The sequence below is a fragment of the Cydia amplana genome, chromosome 21 (assembly GCF_948474715.1).
Source record: "Cydia amplana chromosome 21, ilCydAmpl1.1, whole genome shotgun sequence".
NCBI classification, from domain to species: domain Eukaryota; kingdom Metazoa; phylum Arthropoda; class Insecta; order Lepidoptera; family Tortricidae; genus Cydia; species Cydia amplana.
Window position 1 is genome coordinate 8,955,198 of NC_086089.1, and position 16,382 is coordinate 8,971,579.

The 16,382-nt window shown below is 39.9% G+C and overlaps 1 protein-coding gene across 1 annotated transcript; it reads left to right on the forward strand.

Annotated features, from left to right (window-relative positions):
* Nucleotides 1-4,031: 4,031 nt before the first annotated feature.
* On the forward strand, nucleotides 4,032-10,254 carry LOC134658212 (transient receptor potential channel pyrexia-like). Its single transcript, XM_063513821.1, has 10 exons — nucleotides 4,032-4,075; nucleotides 4,670-4,808; nucleotides 5,164-5,229; nucleotides 5,331-5,463; nucleotides 5,858-6,039; nucleotides 6,552-6,780; nucleotides 6,934-7,122; nucleotides 7,449-8,528; nucleotides 8,797-9,054; nucleotides 9,328-10,254. The coding sequence occupies exons 2-10, from the start codon at nucleotides 4,672-4,674 to the stop codon at nucleotides 10,252-10,254; spliced, it is 3,201 nt and encodes a 1,066-aa protein (XP_063369891.1). The 5' UTR covers nucleotides 4,032-4,075; nucleotides 4,670-4,671.
* Nucleotides 10,255-16,382: the final 6,128 nt, after the last annotated feature.

The following is a 16,382-nucleotide window of genomic DNA, read 5'->3' on the forward strand; positions in this document are numbered from 1 at the left end:
TGGAGTCCAGACGAGACAATTTTTCGCCAATCTGATGAAATTGTCCGATCGAATCAGGCCGTGCGGACGCATACGCCAATTAAATCAGCAGGCGCGGATACAAAAATGCCAATTTTGGAAGTATGGAATGCAAATTGGTGATTAAATCGTGTACGTGTGGACGCTAGATGAGATTGGCGCCAATTATTTTCCTGATCAAATCGGCTGATTTGCCCAGCTCGTCTGGACTCTACTTATGGTAGGACGTGGACGACTCGCCTGATAGAATTAACCGAGCGTCAGCGAAGGTCTCTATTTCAGCTTGTAGGTATAGCAGGTACCTAAGTAGCTATACCCACTTTCGGGACAAAATTTACGTTATGTGGTGTAGTGATCAAATCCACGAATATCTTTACAGTGATCGTCAACTACGCTATTTGTATTATCGGCAGTTGTTTATTCCATAAATATTTGCCGCCAACAGAGCCCCAGATTAATTACAAACTCATCATTTCATTTTCATTCAACTTTTAGATCCAACCGACTCTATATACAGTCAGCAGCAGAAGTTGCTAAGCGGGTGAGGTGTGCTAAATTACCTTGACACGCTCTTATTCTATTAATAATAAAGTCGCGTCAAGATCATTTTGAACACCTCGCCCGCTTAGCAAATTCTGCTGCTGACTGTACTAGCTATGGGTACCTTCGACTGTTCTCTAGCGAAGTTGCTAAGCAGTTTGGAAGCTCCGATTAAACATAATCCCTCTTTATGCGTTGGGATTTAAAGGCTTCGTCACACAGGCGCGTTTTCCGGGCGGGGCGTGAGCGAGGCGCACCGCTTTTACATATAAAACGCCGACGCCGCGCTCACGCCCCGCCTGGAAAACGCGCGTGTGACGAAGCCTTAAAAAGCGTGTTATAGTTAGCCTAGGTGCAGTAAGTAAGTTGTAGGCTTGTAGGCAACGGTTGTAGGTACTTAACGCGTCAGGAAACAGAGAGTCTACCGCGAACACGAAAGTTCGCATATTGCGGGCACCTTTTACTCCAATTATTAAGGCATTAAGGCGTAGTTAAGGACGTGGGTACATTAAAGAGTGACAGAGAAAGATACCCGCAATTTGCGAACTTCGGTGTTCGCCTACAGGGCAGGGATTGGACACACCCACGTAGCTACGTCATTACCTCAAAACCAGAGGGTTATTCCCACTAGTTACCACCAAGTTGTTACCAGTGGTAACTACTGGGATTTTTTTTTCCCACCTTTTACCACTGGTAACTACTGGGAAAAATAATTCCCAGTAGTTACCACCAACTCGGTTTAGTGGTAACTACTGGGAATTTTTATTCCCAGTAGTTACCACCAAACTTTTGTTAGAGTTAAATACTAATAAAAATACAGTATAAATAGCATAGTATAAATATAGAGTGATTTAATAAATAATTATAAGTCGATTAGTGTTTTAGTAAACTGCCTTAAAAGAGACCAAAAATATTGAAACAGTTTAACCGGTACTAGTACAAAAACTATGATATATGTAAGGATAAATTTAATAATCCGTTTAGATTCTTTTTCAAGTGATTTTATTGGGTAATTCAAACTCACTATATATTTATACTATACTATTTATACTGTTTCTATTAGTATTTAACTGTAACAAAATTTTGGTGGTAACTACTGGGAATTATTTTTCCCAGTAGTTACCAGTGGTAAAAGGTGGGAAAAAAATCCCAGTAGTTACCACTGGTAACAACTTGGTGGTAACTAGTGGGAATAATCCAAACCAGACAATGACCTCATATTTTCAAAATGCCAAAACCAGTCCAAGCTTACGATTGTAAGAACCTGGTATAGTAAAATACTAATCGTTTTGGGGAAACCTGCGAAAGGATCAGAGGGCCTACCGCGAACCACGTTCGACGTGTTACCTCCCTGTCACACTTACGTACGAATTTACAAGTGCGACAGAGAGGCAACACGTCGAACGTGGTTCGCGGTAGGCCCTCAGTTCGAAGCAAAACCTCGCGGGGGGAGCTCGCTTTAGGTATTTTATTTATATGTTATTTAGATGACAGTGTAGTCATATACATAAGGTAAAATAATAAGGAAATAAATAGCGCGGATTCAGTGTTCAGTGTAGGATCGTTACAGTAATAACATATACTAATCTATGGTTAAAGTGAAGGCAAAAGGTTGGTGTCGATTTAATTTATATTTTAGAATAAAATTTGAACACAGGATGATTTTGAAGTCGTGTCAAAACCATATTTTCCTATAAAACTTCCGAAAACTAACACGGAATTAAAAAATGAAACGAAACTATAATTTATCAATTAAAAAACCCAATTGGCGGTAGATATTCGTCGAAAAAATCGCGATATAAATTTAATCCTTTAGGTAGGTACTTATGACCTGCTTATGACAGAGGGGCTACCGCCAAAACCGAAATGCGCAAATTGCGGGGATCTTTCTCTTTTCCTCTTCTGAAGGCGTAGTGACAGAGAAAAATGGATTTTCGCGCTCAGAATTATTTTTATGACAGAAAAAAAGGTTCTGCCCGTATAACGAGATTAATAAAATATGCAGAATGTAATTAAACTATTTTATGAGTACCTACACTAATCTAGCTAATACCTTTAAACGAGCAATTCTTGTTTATTTATATATATTATATTTATATATTTCGGGGCTTTAGGAAACGGCTCTAACGATTTCGATGAAATTTGCTATATGGGGGTTTTCGGGGGCGATAAATCGATCTAGCTAGTCTTATCTTTGAGGTTTTATATGTTTTCCGAGCAAAGCTCGTTCTCCCAGATAAGAATCTGTAAAACCCATTAAAACTTGAAAAGTTTGTCGGATTAGTATTTAAATAACTGTAATAATTAACAAATATAGATAATAAAATAATTAAGATTAAATGAATGAATGATTCATAAAAGGTGATATGATACCTATCTATTCAAAAATATTCAAATAATTAATGTAGATACCTAGTAATTGTATATACCATTAACTTTACGTTATTTGCTGAATAAATGTAGTAAGCATATTAGAAAAAAATGGCTAATCTCTATTTATTTATATAAAAAAAACCCAAGAAGAGATTGCTCTCGGGAAAAAACTCGACCTGCTTAGTAATTGTGCAATTAAATATTTAAGGTATTTTGGTTTTCCTCATAATTTGCAATGTTCTGATCTGTGTTGCGGTGGCGTATAAATAGGTGAATGCCTGACTGGTATAGGTATGGGTGTAGGAATTCACAATATCCCTGTTTTTATTGGTGACTCATAGTATAGGTAGGCGCCAATGACCTGAAAGATCACATATTCCGTTATGAGTAAAAAAGGTTAATTAAAAATATATGTTACCTAAATATAGGTTAAAGCTAGTATTTTAGTTTAGTAATTATCTGAAAGAAAAAATAATTCAACAGCCGCTTGTAAACAGGGACTTATTGGTAAATGACGTTGATCAGTTAGGATGAGTTTTTCTGGAAGATTTTTGTCAATTTTGGGAATATAAAAATATCTCGTAGCTTAGTTTTAACCAAGTTTTAACTTAAGTGTCAAGTAACTTTTATTAATATGTAATGTGGTCGGGTTATAAGGGCCCATCCTGTATATTATGTAATTTATAAAATGTATTTTGATTACGTTAATGGTAATTTGTAAGCGATGACAATTATATTCGTATTTTTGTTTATTGTAAATTGGTGGCGGTGCTGCGATAAATAGAATATTTCACCCAGGTACCTACCAGGTACAGGTACTTCTCTTACCTATTCTTATTCTTCTTGGGATCAAGGTTTCGTTATGTCTTTACCTTAGTACTATAATATAATATTAGCCTTGCATTGGTGGTGGTGTAGGTAATCTTATGATTTTTCTGTCTTGATCATGATGTCATCCTTAACTCCTCTAAGTGGTGGTCTCGCTTTGAAATATCATTATAATACTGTCCATGTCAACCATCCACCATGTCTCCAGGAATCGACAACCCAGCTTTGGAGATAGATGGCGCCGATGTCTATGCACATACCGTTAGTTCTCCAGTATGGAGCTCTAGCCGGAATTCTGGCAGTGAACATTATGTAGGTAGGTATTTCTAGCAGGGATTTTTTGACATCCGCGGATGCGGATTTTTAAAGGCTCACATCCGCGGACGCGGATGCGGATATCAAGATAGGTACATAAAAAACGTCAAATATTACATTTTAGTATTTTTTATTTTAAAAAACCGGCCAAGTGCGAGTTGGACTCGCGTTCCAAGGATTCCGTACATTAACTCACGCTTGACTGCTCATTTCTAATAGGTTTTTTTGGCTAATGACTAAATTACCTAGCAGTATAGCACTTACGCCGATGCTAAGACGTTCCTGCACCGACCACATTAAACTCCGCATCGATTTTATGCGGATGCGGATGCAGATGCGGATGTTGAAAATAATGCGGAAGTTCCGCGGTTGCGGATGAGGATATTCGCAACATAGGGATGTTGCGAATATCCGCAAAATCAGGGGATTTCTAGCATACGTTGAGATTAGGACATATTTATTCACGACACCAGCTCGTAAATATACTCTCTTTATTTTTTTAAAGTTGCATTTTATCTGGTTCTCATACCTTAAGTGTTCCCTCCTTACAGTTCTTACTTATATTGGTGTTTCCTGTACACGAATCTGTCTCCAGACATGGAACCAGGATATGCGGTGGAGTCAGACGGTCTACCGTTGCTGCCGCTCTCGGAGACGACGTCAGATGACAGCCTCTACGCGGTTCCAGGGCCTCCGCCGCCGGACAAGTTAATAACTCCGAAGAACGCTATACAGTAAGTATAACTTTTACCTATGCAGACGATACGATTTAATTACATTGCGGACCATTGAAGTTACATCAATTCAGCCGACCGACCAAATGACGCAATGTAATGAAACTCGCACCGTCTAAAGTATGACTCACGTTAGACCGGGCCCACCAGGCCGTGTCCGGGCCAGAGCTTCCGGCGTTTACTTTTCTATGACAGATGATCTCGTGATGCTTTCCATAGAAAACGAAGCGCTGGAAGCTCCGGCCCGAACACGGCCCGGTCTAACGTGAGTCATCCTTAAATGAGCCCTAATGTGTGCGTGAACCTACTGTCTATCGGTCAGCTAACTAATTTAGGTACTTTCTTCATGTTTCAGCTATCAACATCCGGAAGCACAACTACTGCTAGCTGTCAAATGGAACCATGTTGAAGAGGTGGAGAAGTATGCTTTAATTATTAACAAAATCTTCTAAAAATCATTGGCTTGAAGGGCGACTTATACGTTTTTAAGGGTGAAGTGACTGTAATGTCGTTGTATTTCAGATTATTGGAGGCAGGTTTCGACCCCAACGCTCTGTACACAATGTCGTGGTATGAAGCCAAGGCGCAGATGCAGTACATCCCGACGACACATAACGAGGAAGAGCGGTACCGGTTCAACATGCTGCCTACATGGGTAGGTCTTTATAGCTTACCAAGAACATTGATACAAGCAGGGACGGGTACATTTGTCAGGTTGGCCGTGTCGGCGTTGGCTCAATCCCGCCATTAATAGGATTTATTAGACATATTGTGAATCATGAAACTTTGTCAAAAAGATTGCTGGAGCGACGCCAATGTTTCTGAAAATGCTAGAAGTATAATATATTTGACCTGACCGGCTAGCATGAGTTGCTTTCTCATGGAGGCGGACGTCCGTTCGGTTCTAAAATATAATTAACATATAGTTCCAGCCAGCCAATGTTTAAAAAATAGTCTGTTGGCTAAAAAGCAAGATACTCGTTCGGTACCAAATTGTTCTTTAAGTATTTATCATAATAACTAGGTATTTAATTCACGTACTTTTCCAGCCGGCCAATGAGAAGCCAGTGTGGAGCGCGCTGCACTCCGCGTCGGCGCGCGGGCACGTGGAGTGCGCACGCGCGCTGCTCGCGCACGGCGCGTCGCCCGACGGCGCGGGCAACACGCGACGCACCGCGCTAGATGTCGCCGGCTCCGCGTTCTATTACGATCACCATGTGAATAGTGACCAGTGAGTTTTACACGTACCTACACACTCACATATCTATCATTGAAACTGGGTGAACGAGCTTAAAATAGACCGCACTTGTGAAATTTTAATGCATCATGACGACCCTGCCAGTGGCATACGCACTGCGCCACGCTTGACGTGTCAATTACAGGTTTTGCTACAACCACCAAGAGCAAACTATTAGACGGAAGGTGTGAGACTTCAGTTTTATTATATTAAGGATGACTGACGACATGTCATATTCTATGAAGGCTGATCGGGTGTCACGTAGTACTTTCCATAGAAAACGAAACGCCGGAAGCTACCAACCCCAGACCACCCCTCACCCCCACCAACCCCAGAAAATACACTCTTTGCACGAAGTTAATTGTATCATCTGATATTTTCTCATTTATTTCAAGGACTCTTTTTTGTATATCGCTTTGAACTGTAAGATCAAGACAAGCTTTTCATAAGACACTTGAGCCTTGCAAAAGTCTGTCAATCTTAACAAACTTATGACTTTTTTTCAGCCTAGCAGAAATGATTAGCCTCCTCTTCGAGGCAGGAGGCACGTTTCACACGATGAGGGGCGACGGTTTCGATAACCTCAACACGCCACTGCACACCGCTACTTTACTTGAAAGTGCAGACACCATTAGAGCGCTGCTGGACGCCGGGGCGTCTGTGGCGTGTATTAACAGTGTTGGGTATACGCCACTACATCTCTGTCTCCGGAATAAGTTTGAAGAACTATTAGAGGTAAGCCGTTAATCATCTATAATTTCCAAGCGGTTGGCTTTGAAAGTCTCTTTTTATTTTGCTTCTCTAGACCAACAATTTATTTGATCAACTGCTAGATATTATGCTGTCAAATTCAAAATACTGAGCATATTTTTTATTCTCCATTTGTAGATTCTTCTATACTATAACTGTGACGATGAAGAGTCGTCTCTTCGGGTAAACGTCGTGGATAAGCGAGGTTACTCCGTTCTGAAGACGGCAGTGGAACTGAAGTGGCTGCCAGGCGTTTGTCTTGCCTTGGAGGCTGGAGCTGATGCTGCCAGCTCCTTTGACCATCTGGAGGAACAGACATGCACAGAGGTCAGGTTGTATTATTACAAGGAAGTTCGGTTCGGACAGCTTGAAGGAGAAATACTGTGCAAATACACTTCTACCCTACCCTAACTACCTACCCTGAGAATTCGTTTCTGCATGTGCTTTAAAATGATATCGAAGGTGTAGTAGAGCATTATGCTCTACTACACCTACCAAATACCACCATACTTTGACGTGGTTTCTGTTTGTCTTAGACTTGATGACTGAGATCTTTTTACGCGTCTTTCACCCTCCTTCGAGTCCTAACCCCTCCTGTGAGGGGAAGTAGTTAAACGGAATAAATTCACTCACATTTAACAATTTTATTACAGATGAAAACAACTCTCATCCACTTAGCAGTTCAAGGTCGGAACACGACGATTTTAGAAAAAGTTTTGACCATAGCTGAACAAGAGAATCTCATAGACTGCATCAACAGTGACGGCGACACTCCCCTTTGTGTAGCTATAAGGAATGGTCATTTAGAATGTGCCAAAGCCCTGCTGCATCACGGCGCTGGCTTAGAAAGCATGTCCACAGACAACAGCAACGCTCTCCACATAGCGGCTGCATACGGTCGAACACCTATCATGAAGTATCTTTTCGAATCTGTCAACGACTCTAAGGACCTCTTCGATAAATATAACAAAGACGGATTACTTCCCATACATCTGGCTGCCAAAAACAACAGCCACGAATGCGTTCAACTGCTTCTTAAAAGCGGAAACTGTCAGAGATTGAGGACTCAAGACGAGACCTTTTCAACAGCTTTACACTTCGCAGCGCGAGGAGATTACGTTGATGTTGCCAGAGCGATCATAAATAAGGATCCACGCGCCATAGACGATGTGAACCATCGTGGCTTCACGCCTATGCATGAAGCAGCATTCCACTGCAGTAACAAGATAATGTTATTCCTTCTTCACGAGACCGATGCTGTTCTATCTGGCTACACTGCAGATAACAGCAAAAACTCAGTCATCAAAATCATAACGTCCCAACTACCTAATCCGGGTGACTTCTTAGAAACCGTGTTTGATTCTTTCACTCATTACGATAATAAACAAGATGAGACTGAGATATCCGTTAAGTATGGATTTTTAACGACGAGAAATCATAATATGACACAGATACAAGTTATAGAAGAGTTGGTGCGGTGTGGTCAAAGGAAGATACTGTTGCATCCGTTGATGGAGAGTCTTCTTTACTTGAAATGGAAGACTTTGCTGCCATTTTTCTACGTGATGATAACGATATATGGGATGTTTGTGCTGACTTTTAATATCTTCGTGGTGACTTTCTTTTTTTACTGTGACACTAATCAAATTCAATTTAAACCGCTGATATTTCAGCACGCGTTTTGGGTGTTCATGGCATTTACCTACATCATGATTGGACTTATGCTTATACTGGTAAGTTAGATGATATCAAAGAAACTCATATTGAAACTAGACTCTAACTAAAAGTCCACTGCATACTTAATGTGTCAAGGGAAATTAAATTTGACTCTCGAATTGGCGTTTAAAACGTTCACCCTTCATGTTGCAGATGAGATAATAGTCCTTTAGCTTCGGTCCTTAAGAGCTTCAGAGAGGTGATTGATTAACGATTGATCTGTGATTAAATCAGAAATAATAAAACAGTTTATTAAGGCGATTAATCTTCTCTTCATCCTTCCAGGAAATCTTCTTCCTAGCAGTAAACAAGCGCCGCTACTTCCAAAACCTGGAGACCTGGATCCGCTTGCTCTGCATGGCGCTGGCCGGCATGGTGCCCCTGGGCATGAAGTTCGCCCTGCCCTCTGAAGACTGGCCACGCCACGTGGCCACGGCTGCGCTGCTGCTGGCTTGGTTGCAGATGCTGTTCTTGCTGTCGAGGTTCCCCAACTGGGGGTACTATGTGCTGATGTTTGGGGAGGTTGCCTGTAATATCTTTAAGGTTCGTGGTACGAATTTATCATTGGAAATACCAAAAATGGTAATTTAAGTGAAGAACGTACTTAATTCTGTGTTTACTTTTCATCACTCGTGGAGCTATTAAAGTTAGTCATTGGTAAAAACTTTGCAAGAGAGATTAGTGGCAAGACATTTGGTGTTGAAAGATTGAAAATTGAAATGTCGCTTGAAACAAAAACAAGATTTCTATGGTACACTAGGTAATCTTCAAAATTAACATAAATTATATTTACATTAGTTTTTTCTTTTTTTACAGATTCTACTGACCTTCGTTTTCCTGGTCCTCGGTTTCTCCCTCAGCTTCATGATCCAATACAGAGCTAAGGACCCCTTCGAGAACCCGTGGAAAGCATTCGTCAAAACCGCCGTCATGATGACTCAGGAGTTCGAATATGATGACATGTTCGACGAGAAGCATGAGAAAATACTTGGAGCTTCAACAGAAGTAACTAGGTTCCTATTTGGCTTGTTCCTCATGTTCGTTGGTATAGTCCTCATGAACTTCATGGTAGGCGTCGCTGTCAGCAACGTGAATGAACTAAACGTCGCTGGCAACACGAAGAGGCTGGAAAAACAAGTGGAACTCCTCATCACTTTAGATTTCCTAGTATACGGACTAATTAGCAAAATCTTCCCAATAAATACTTACTATAAAAGATACCATTATAGTATCAACAATTTCCCAACTAAAGAAAAGCTATGGCGCATCAGATACTACTTCGATCTCAATGATTCTTTGTCCCATGATGATATTTACATACCTCTGCATTTACGTCGTGACATTATCAAGAAAGCTATGGAACAAAATAACGTCAAAGTGGACAGTAAAGATACAGTTGGTAAGAAAATAGATGTGCTGTACGATGCTTTAATAGACAAAGTTAACGATACTGTTCAAGACAAAGAGAACAAGACGAAACTAGATGGAGTTGTGGAAATGTTAGTTGAATTATCCAATGATATGGCAAATTTGAAGGAGCAGATGCGAAGCTTGAAAGAAACGTCGACGAATAGTCATACCTTGAGCTATAGGAGGAGTAGACGGGGTAAACGGGGGAGCACCAGGTCCAAGTCCCTACAGCCTCCAGTGAATATGCGGCTTAAAGATGATCTATATGACTCTATGTACCAGGTGATATTGGATTTGAAGGAACAAATGGAGCAGAGAGAAACAGACGCCTAAGTATACAGAAATAAGTTTGGAAAACAGTTAAAACTGGGGAAACGCGTTTTTAATAAAACAGAGTTTTACGATACACAACATACATATGTACTTCATAGTTTAATACATACTCTCAAGGCTCCGCCTCTTGTGGTTTTTCCCAGGTCATCGTCAAGTACCTAATACTCATTTTATAACTTATGTTACGTGAATAATGTAACATATCTTTGTTAACTTATGTTTTTTTTATTTTCAATTAAATAACAATTGTATTGTTTTTGTATCCTGCATATTCGCCTTTTAAATAACATGCAATGCAACACACAGCCGCACACCACACTAAGCTAGAGAAAAATAATGATTTTTCAGTATAGGTATTTAAGGCTTAGAACTAAGAGTTTTTCCACACCTTGTTGCACCATGCTGTTCCACAGCCGTCAGCCCGTACCATGAGTCACTGACAGTGTCAAAACTGACATATACGCTATCGAGAACGTTATTTACTTTTTATACAATCTCGTTTGCACAAATATGCGAGTACGAGCGAGATGTAGGTATAGAAAGTAAATTACGTTTATGTTAGTGCCAAACTGATGGTAGCCGAACAGAACCTCTAGTGTAAATTTCATTCGATAGCGTGACGTGACGTACGCGTTTGCGTTAAGTCTGATTTTGTATGTGATTTTGAACAGCGCGCCGAAACTCAAAATCCCATACAAAATGAGACTTAACGCAAACGCGTACGTCACGTCACGCTATCGAATGAAATTTACACCAGAGGTTCTGCAAACGAGATTGTATAAAAAGTAAATTACGTTCTCGATAGCGTATATGTAATTGCGTATTGAACAGCGCGCCAAGCGGGTCGTTTCCGAAACTCAAAATCCCATACAAAATGAGACTTAACGCAAACGCGTACGCGTCACGCTATATAATGTAGATGAAGGCTGAACTTAGTGTACCTAAGTAACATACTTATGAATATATAGTTAGTCTTAGCACAGAATAAACAATAGTACTAGATACAGAAGACTCACTCTGAACAAAACGCGTCTGTTACGATCAGGACAGATATGGCCGCTAGGTGGCGACAGCGTCACGCGCGGTTTATGGCTAGCCACCAAAATTGGTGTGGAACGAATGTACTTTTAGCTACCTGTTGCAAAGCGTCGAAATCGCGGAGAGCCACGCCTGGTCTTAGTCACAGTTCCTGCGATAAATAAACAATCCGCGGCTATCTTTAAGGATACGCTTATCTACCGATAACACCGTCTTACCATAGAGCTATGAAGCTCTAGAAATGATAACTGAGATAATATAAAATAAGCCCTAGATTCATGTATGTTTTCCCTTCAAAGGAATTTGTGACTGCATTAGCCAATAGTCATGCAACAAGATCTAGGTAAACAAGCACAAGGCATGCATGATGGTAAGCGGCTACCGTAGCCTAATAATGTGGACGCGTAAAACTACAATCGTTGCAGTCTTAAAAACTTCTACAGCCACGTCTAAAATATCGATAAGGGCAAAGTGCCAAAAATATGTATTGTACTACCTTAATACCTACATGGGCAATAAGGTCGTGTATACATATTTTTGGCACTTTGTCCGTATCGATATTTTTAGACGTGACTGTACACTCCTTTTTACGTGACTACGACTATACTGAGTAGTAGTGTAAGTAAAAACAATGAAACTATATCGCGGTAATTAAATATACTTGGTCAAGCAGATCTTGTCAGTAGTCAAATTAGAAAAATGTAGGGGCGAAGGGATATCGTCCCATAGAAAATTTGAATTTCGCGCCTTGTTTTACTGACAAGATGTGCTTGACCAGCTATATGTACTTATACTGAGTAGGTACTGGATTATAGTTCGGTGGTTTGACGGATCCTTGGTTAGTAATTTAAGAACCGTGTCTAAATATTCATAAGGCTGACCAAAATTGTCAAATGACGATAAGAATCAATCACATAATGTAACATAGCAGTTGGAGTTCTAGTTTGGGACGGATTGAATATAATATTAAATAATATAAATATTGTGAGTGGTGCAATAATGTGAGAATAAAATGTCGCCTATAAAAGGTAAGTTGAAAATAGTTATTTTCAATACAAGTGCGAAAAAGAGGAAATTCGAAACGAGTGGCGATAAATTAAAACACGACCGAAGGGAGTGTTTTAAATCGACACGAGTTGCGAATTACCTATTCGCACGTGTATCGAACAACGTTTTACAGTACATATGGCACTTTAAAGTTTCGACATACGCACGAAAAGTGCTACTTTACGCACTAGTGCGGAAAAGTAGCCCCATATGTACTGTAAAAGCTATGTCCGTGTAAGTGTAAGGCCTGAGTGGACGCTCGAGTTGGCGTGCAGCGGGCGGGGCGTGCGGCGTGCATGTTAAACAAATGCAAGCGTATTATAGGAGCGGCCTTAGTGCACGCTGCTCACATCACGCGTGAGCCCGACGCCACGCTGCACGCCCCGCCGAACGCTCCGCTTCGAGCGTCCACTCAGGCCTTACACTAAGGTATCTTTGCACCGACTTGAATAGAAACTGAGTGAGTGTTATAAACGTCATCATTACACCTATAGTCCTTCGAGCCGGATTTTAATAAACATTTTTAAAATGTTGCGAAGGCGAGACCATACTACTATGGCCCAAGATACACTTGTAATCTGTATCTCGGGCATAGGCCATAGGGCTCGCACTGTCAAAAAGTTATCAGATCTCGTGTAGAGCCAAGCTTCTAACTCTACAAGTCTACACGCCCTAACTTCACAAACTCTACACCCTAGTCAAAGCACAGGTACTAACAGTCGCCATCAGATATATCGGAGCGGCCAAGGTGTTCACAATATCTGAACAAGCACTATAAAGCCTTGACAATAGAGGCGTGCTCAGATATTTGTGAGCACCTTGGTCGCTCCGATATATCTGATGGCGACCATACTACCTTTTTTTTTTTTGTTGTCGATGTGGGAATGCTGTTACGCATCGTCCCCCTGGCCCCGACGTCGGCCCATAATGGGGGGTATGTGGGACTCTCACCTCCCAGCTCTTTTCAGTAATGAAAAAAGGGGAGGAGCCTACCCACTAAACCCACACCGGCGTTTCCCACAATATGCCGTTTGGGGAGGCGTCCTGGGATCGCGAACATTCTACCAGGACCTTACCGATAAGAAGGTATAACGTAATGGACCCTATAATGGACGTGGAACCGGTAATGGGACATAAAACCACAAATCCTCTAAAATAAGTATGTAAAAGTAGTTTATAAACACTGGCAATATTTTACCATAAATAAGAGTCATAGAGCTGTTTAAGTTCGACTTTTTATTAATTTCGGTTAATTTTTAAGAAATTGGCGCCAACCCAAAAGTTGTCGTGTCACTGGAAAAAATAACCAGTAAGAATTCTTAACAACTTCGCTAAGAGAGGTGAGTTCATATATTAAATTGTAATTAATTATTACTTGGTGTAAACTAGAATGTGTTTTGTTAATTGCATTTACCATGAGATAAGGTATACAACACATTATGTTGTGACTCTAGAGATGTATAAAAAATAGTGGTATTTTGCCCAATCCCATTATAGGAGCTGTAAAACTGCATACCTCCTATGATGGGATAATTTACATAATGATGCTTGCCATGGCGTAATTTCATGTTTAAACAATACAGAAGTATAATGTAGTTACTCGTACGAACTATGTCAGGAGGTCTTCTCGGACTTCAGATAAATTAATATCGTTTTTACAAAATTTTATTTAACTTGCCCTGTTAGTTTGTATACAGGGTGGATTTTCTTTTTGGGTCAGTGAGTGCAGCTACCAGATCCCGTGCTGCGACGAGAAAACGGTCTTAGAAAACCTTCCCTCGATTTCAAATTAATGAAGATTGGCTTTTACAGATTTTGGAAAAAACATACAGGGTGCGAGAAAAAGGTAATTTTTGACAATCTTTTTGTTGATGCCAATCGATCCCATTCCTATTGAGGATCAAAAGCTTGTATGGAACTAAAAAAAAATTCCGGCTAGAAAAGCCACAAATCGAGGAAAACTTTTCCCAAACAATTTGTATGAAAATCAAAACTTTTATTTTTCACATGCTTTTTTTCTATGCCAATTGATTCCATTTTTATCTAGTATCAATAGTTTCTTTGGGGTCAATTTACGATAATGTACTAAAAAGCCACAAATTAATAAAAACTTTTTCTATAGGTACATTTACTATGGAGAAAATGTGAAATTTAATTTTGACCCCAAAAAAACTATTGATACTGGATAGGAATGAAATCGATTGGCATACAAAAATAGCATGTGAAAAATATAAGTTTTCATTTTCATACAAATTGTATGGGAAATGTTTTCCTCGATTTGTGGCTTTTCTAGCCGGAATTTTTTTTTGTTCCATACAAGCTTTTGATCCTCAATAGGAATGGGATCGATTGGCATCAAAAAAAAAAGTTTGTCAAAAATTACCTTTTCCTCGCAACCTGTATGTTTTTTCCAAAATCTGCAAAAGCCAATCTTCATTAATTTGAAATCGAGGGAAGGTCTTCTAAGACCGTTTTCTCGTAGCAGCACGGGATCTGGTAGCTGCCCTCACTGACCCAAAAAGAAAATCCACCCTGTATTAGTTAGTGTGGTTCAAATCTTGGAAATGGCATTTGAGCCACTTTCGGATTTCCGATTGAGTTGAAATTTTGGATACGTATGCAAATCGGATGACAATGCAATCGGGTGACAAAAATGACTAATAACTAGTTTTTTGCCAAAAACTTATTCCCTATTCCAATATCTTATACTGATAGGGTATGCCCATTATAGGGGGCCCATTACTGGATCCACGTCCATTACCGGGGTTCCATTACTGGAGCTTTGGTGTCCATGACTGGAGAAAAAAAACATACTTTTAATTTATTAATTATGTGGAAACTAACTGCAGTATCTTTGATACAACACGCCTGAAACATAAAAGAAGGATAGGATATTCATCTTTTAACAAGCTAAGCGGTAGAACTTTTACATGTATCAGGGAAATATCACAAATACTCCAAATTTCCTCTTAAATGTCCCATGACTGGTGCCGTTACTATAGATAATATTCAAAAGTAGGTCAGTATTACGAATTTGGTTCCAATATGATCACGGCATAATGTGTATCGGCACTCCATATGAAAAGCGAGACAAAACGTTGTATTTAGAGAATTTATTTATTGCAGGCTCTTTTTGTATACTAATACTAGCGACCCGCCCCGGCTTCGCACAGGTTAACAAATTATACAGCTTCCTCTTGAATCACTCTATCTATTAAAAAAACCCGGATCAAAATCCGTTGGTTTTAAAGATCTAAGAATATACATACGGAACAGACAGACAGCGGGAAGCGACTTTGTTTTATACTATGTAGTGGTTATTGCGAACTGAGGGGCTACCGCAAAAAGCGAATTTCGCAAATTGCGGGCATTTTTTTCTGTCACTCTAATTACGCCTTCATTGGAGTAAAAGAGACAGATCCCCGCTATTTGCGAAATTCTGTTTTCGCGGTAGCCCCCCTGTCCAGTCATATGATAATAATTGATAAAGTCATCGCGAAGTAACAAAAGTGTCCGTAGTGGTCGATGGCATCCGATGGCATGGCAATTTACACATTACACAATAAACATTTTAACCAGTATTTTAACAATTTATAGGGCACAACTACATATAGGTAAGTAGTTACTCAATTGAGTTTTTATTCACAATATAAATAATATACTTAAGTAGTTATATATGTGCCTTTATCATTAGCGTCAAGGGTTCTTAGAGTATCAAGTGTTTCTAGGTTTATAGACATTGCTATTTTCAATATAAACCCCCTTTTCGAAGTTACCCCGATGTACCTTAGATTATGATAAGAAGTAGTGATGGGTAGGACATCAATTTAAAATGAGCTTGTATGAGTACCTCATTTTCTAAAATGAGGTGTTACAATGTCTTACTTCAAATGAGGTGAGGTACTAGCATATTTTCAGCGTCAACTATTCCATTAATTCCAACAGCGACAATTTTTTTAAGATGTATGAAAGCTTGCAGCGCTTACGCTTGTTGTCTTTCGTGTTTAATTGTTAACGTATTTTCGGTGGTGACGCAAAGCGAT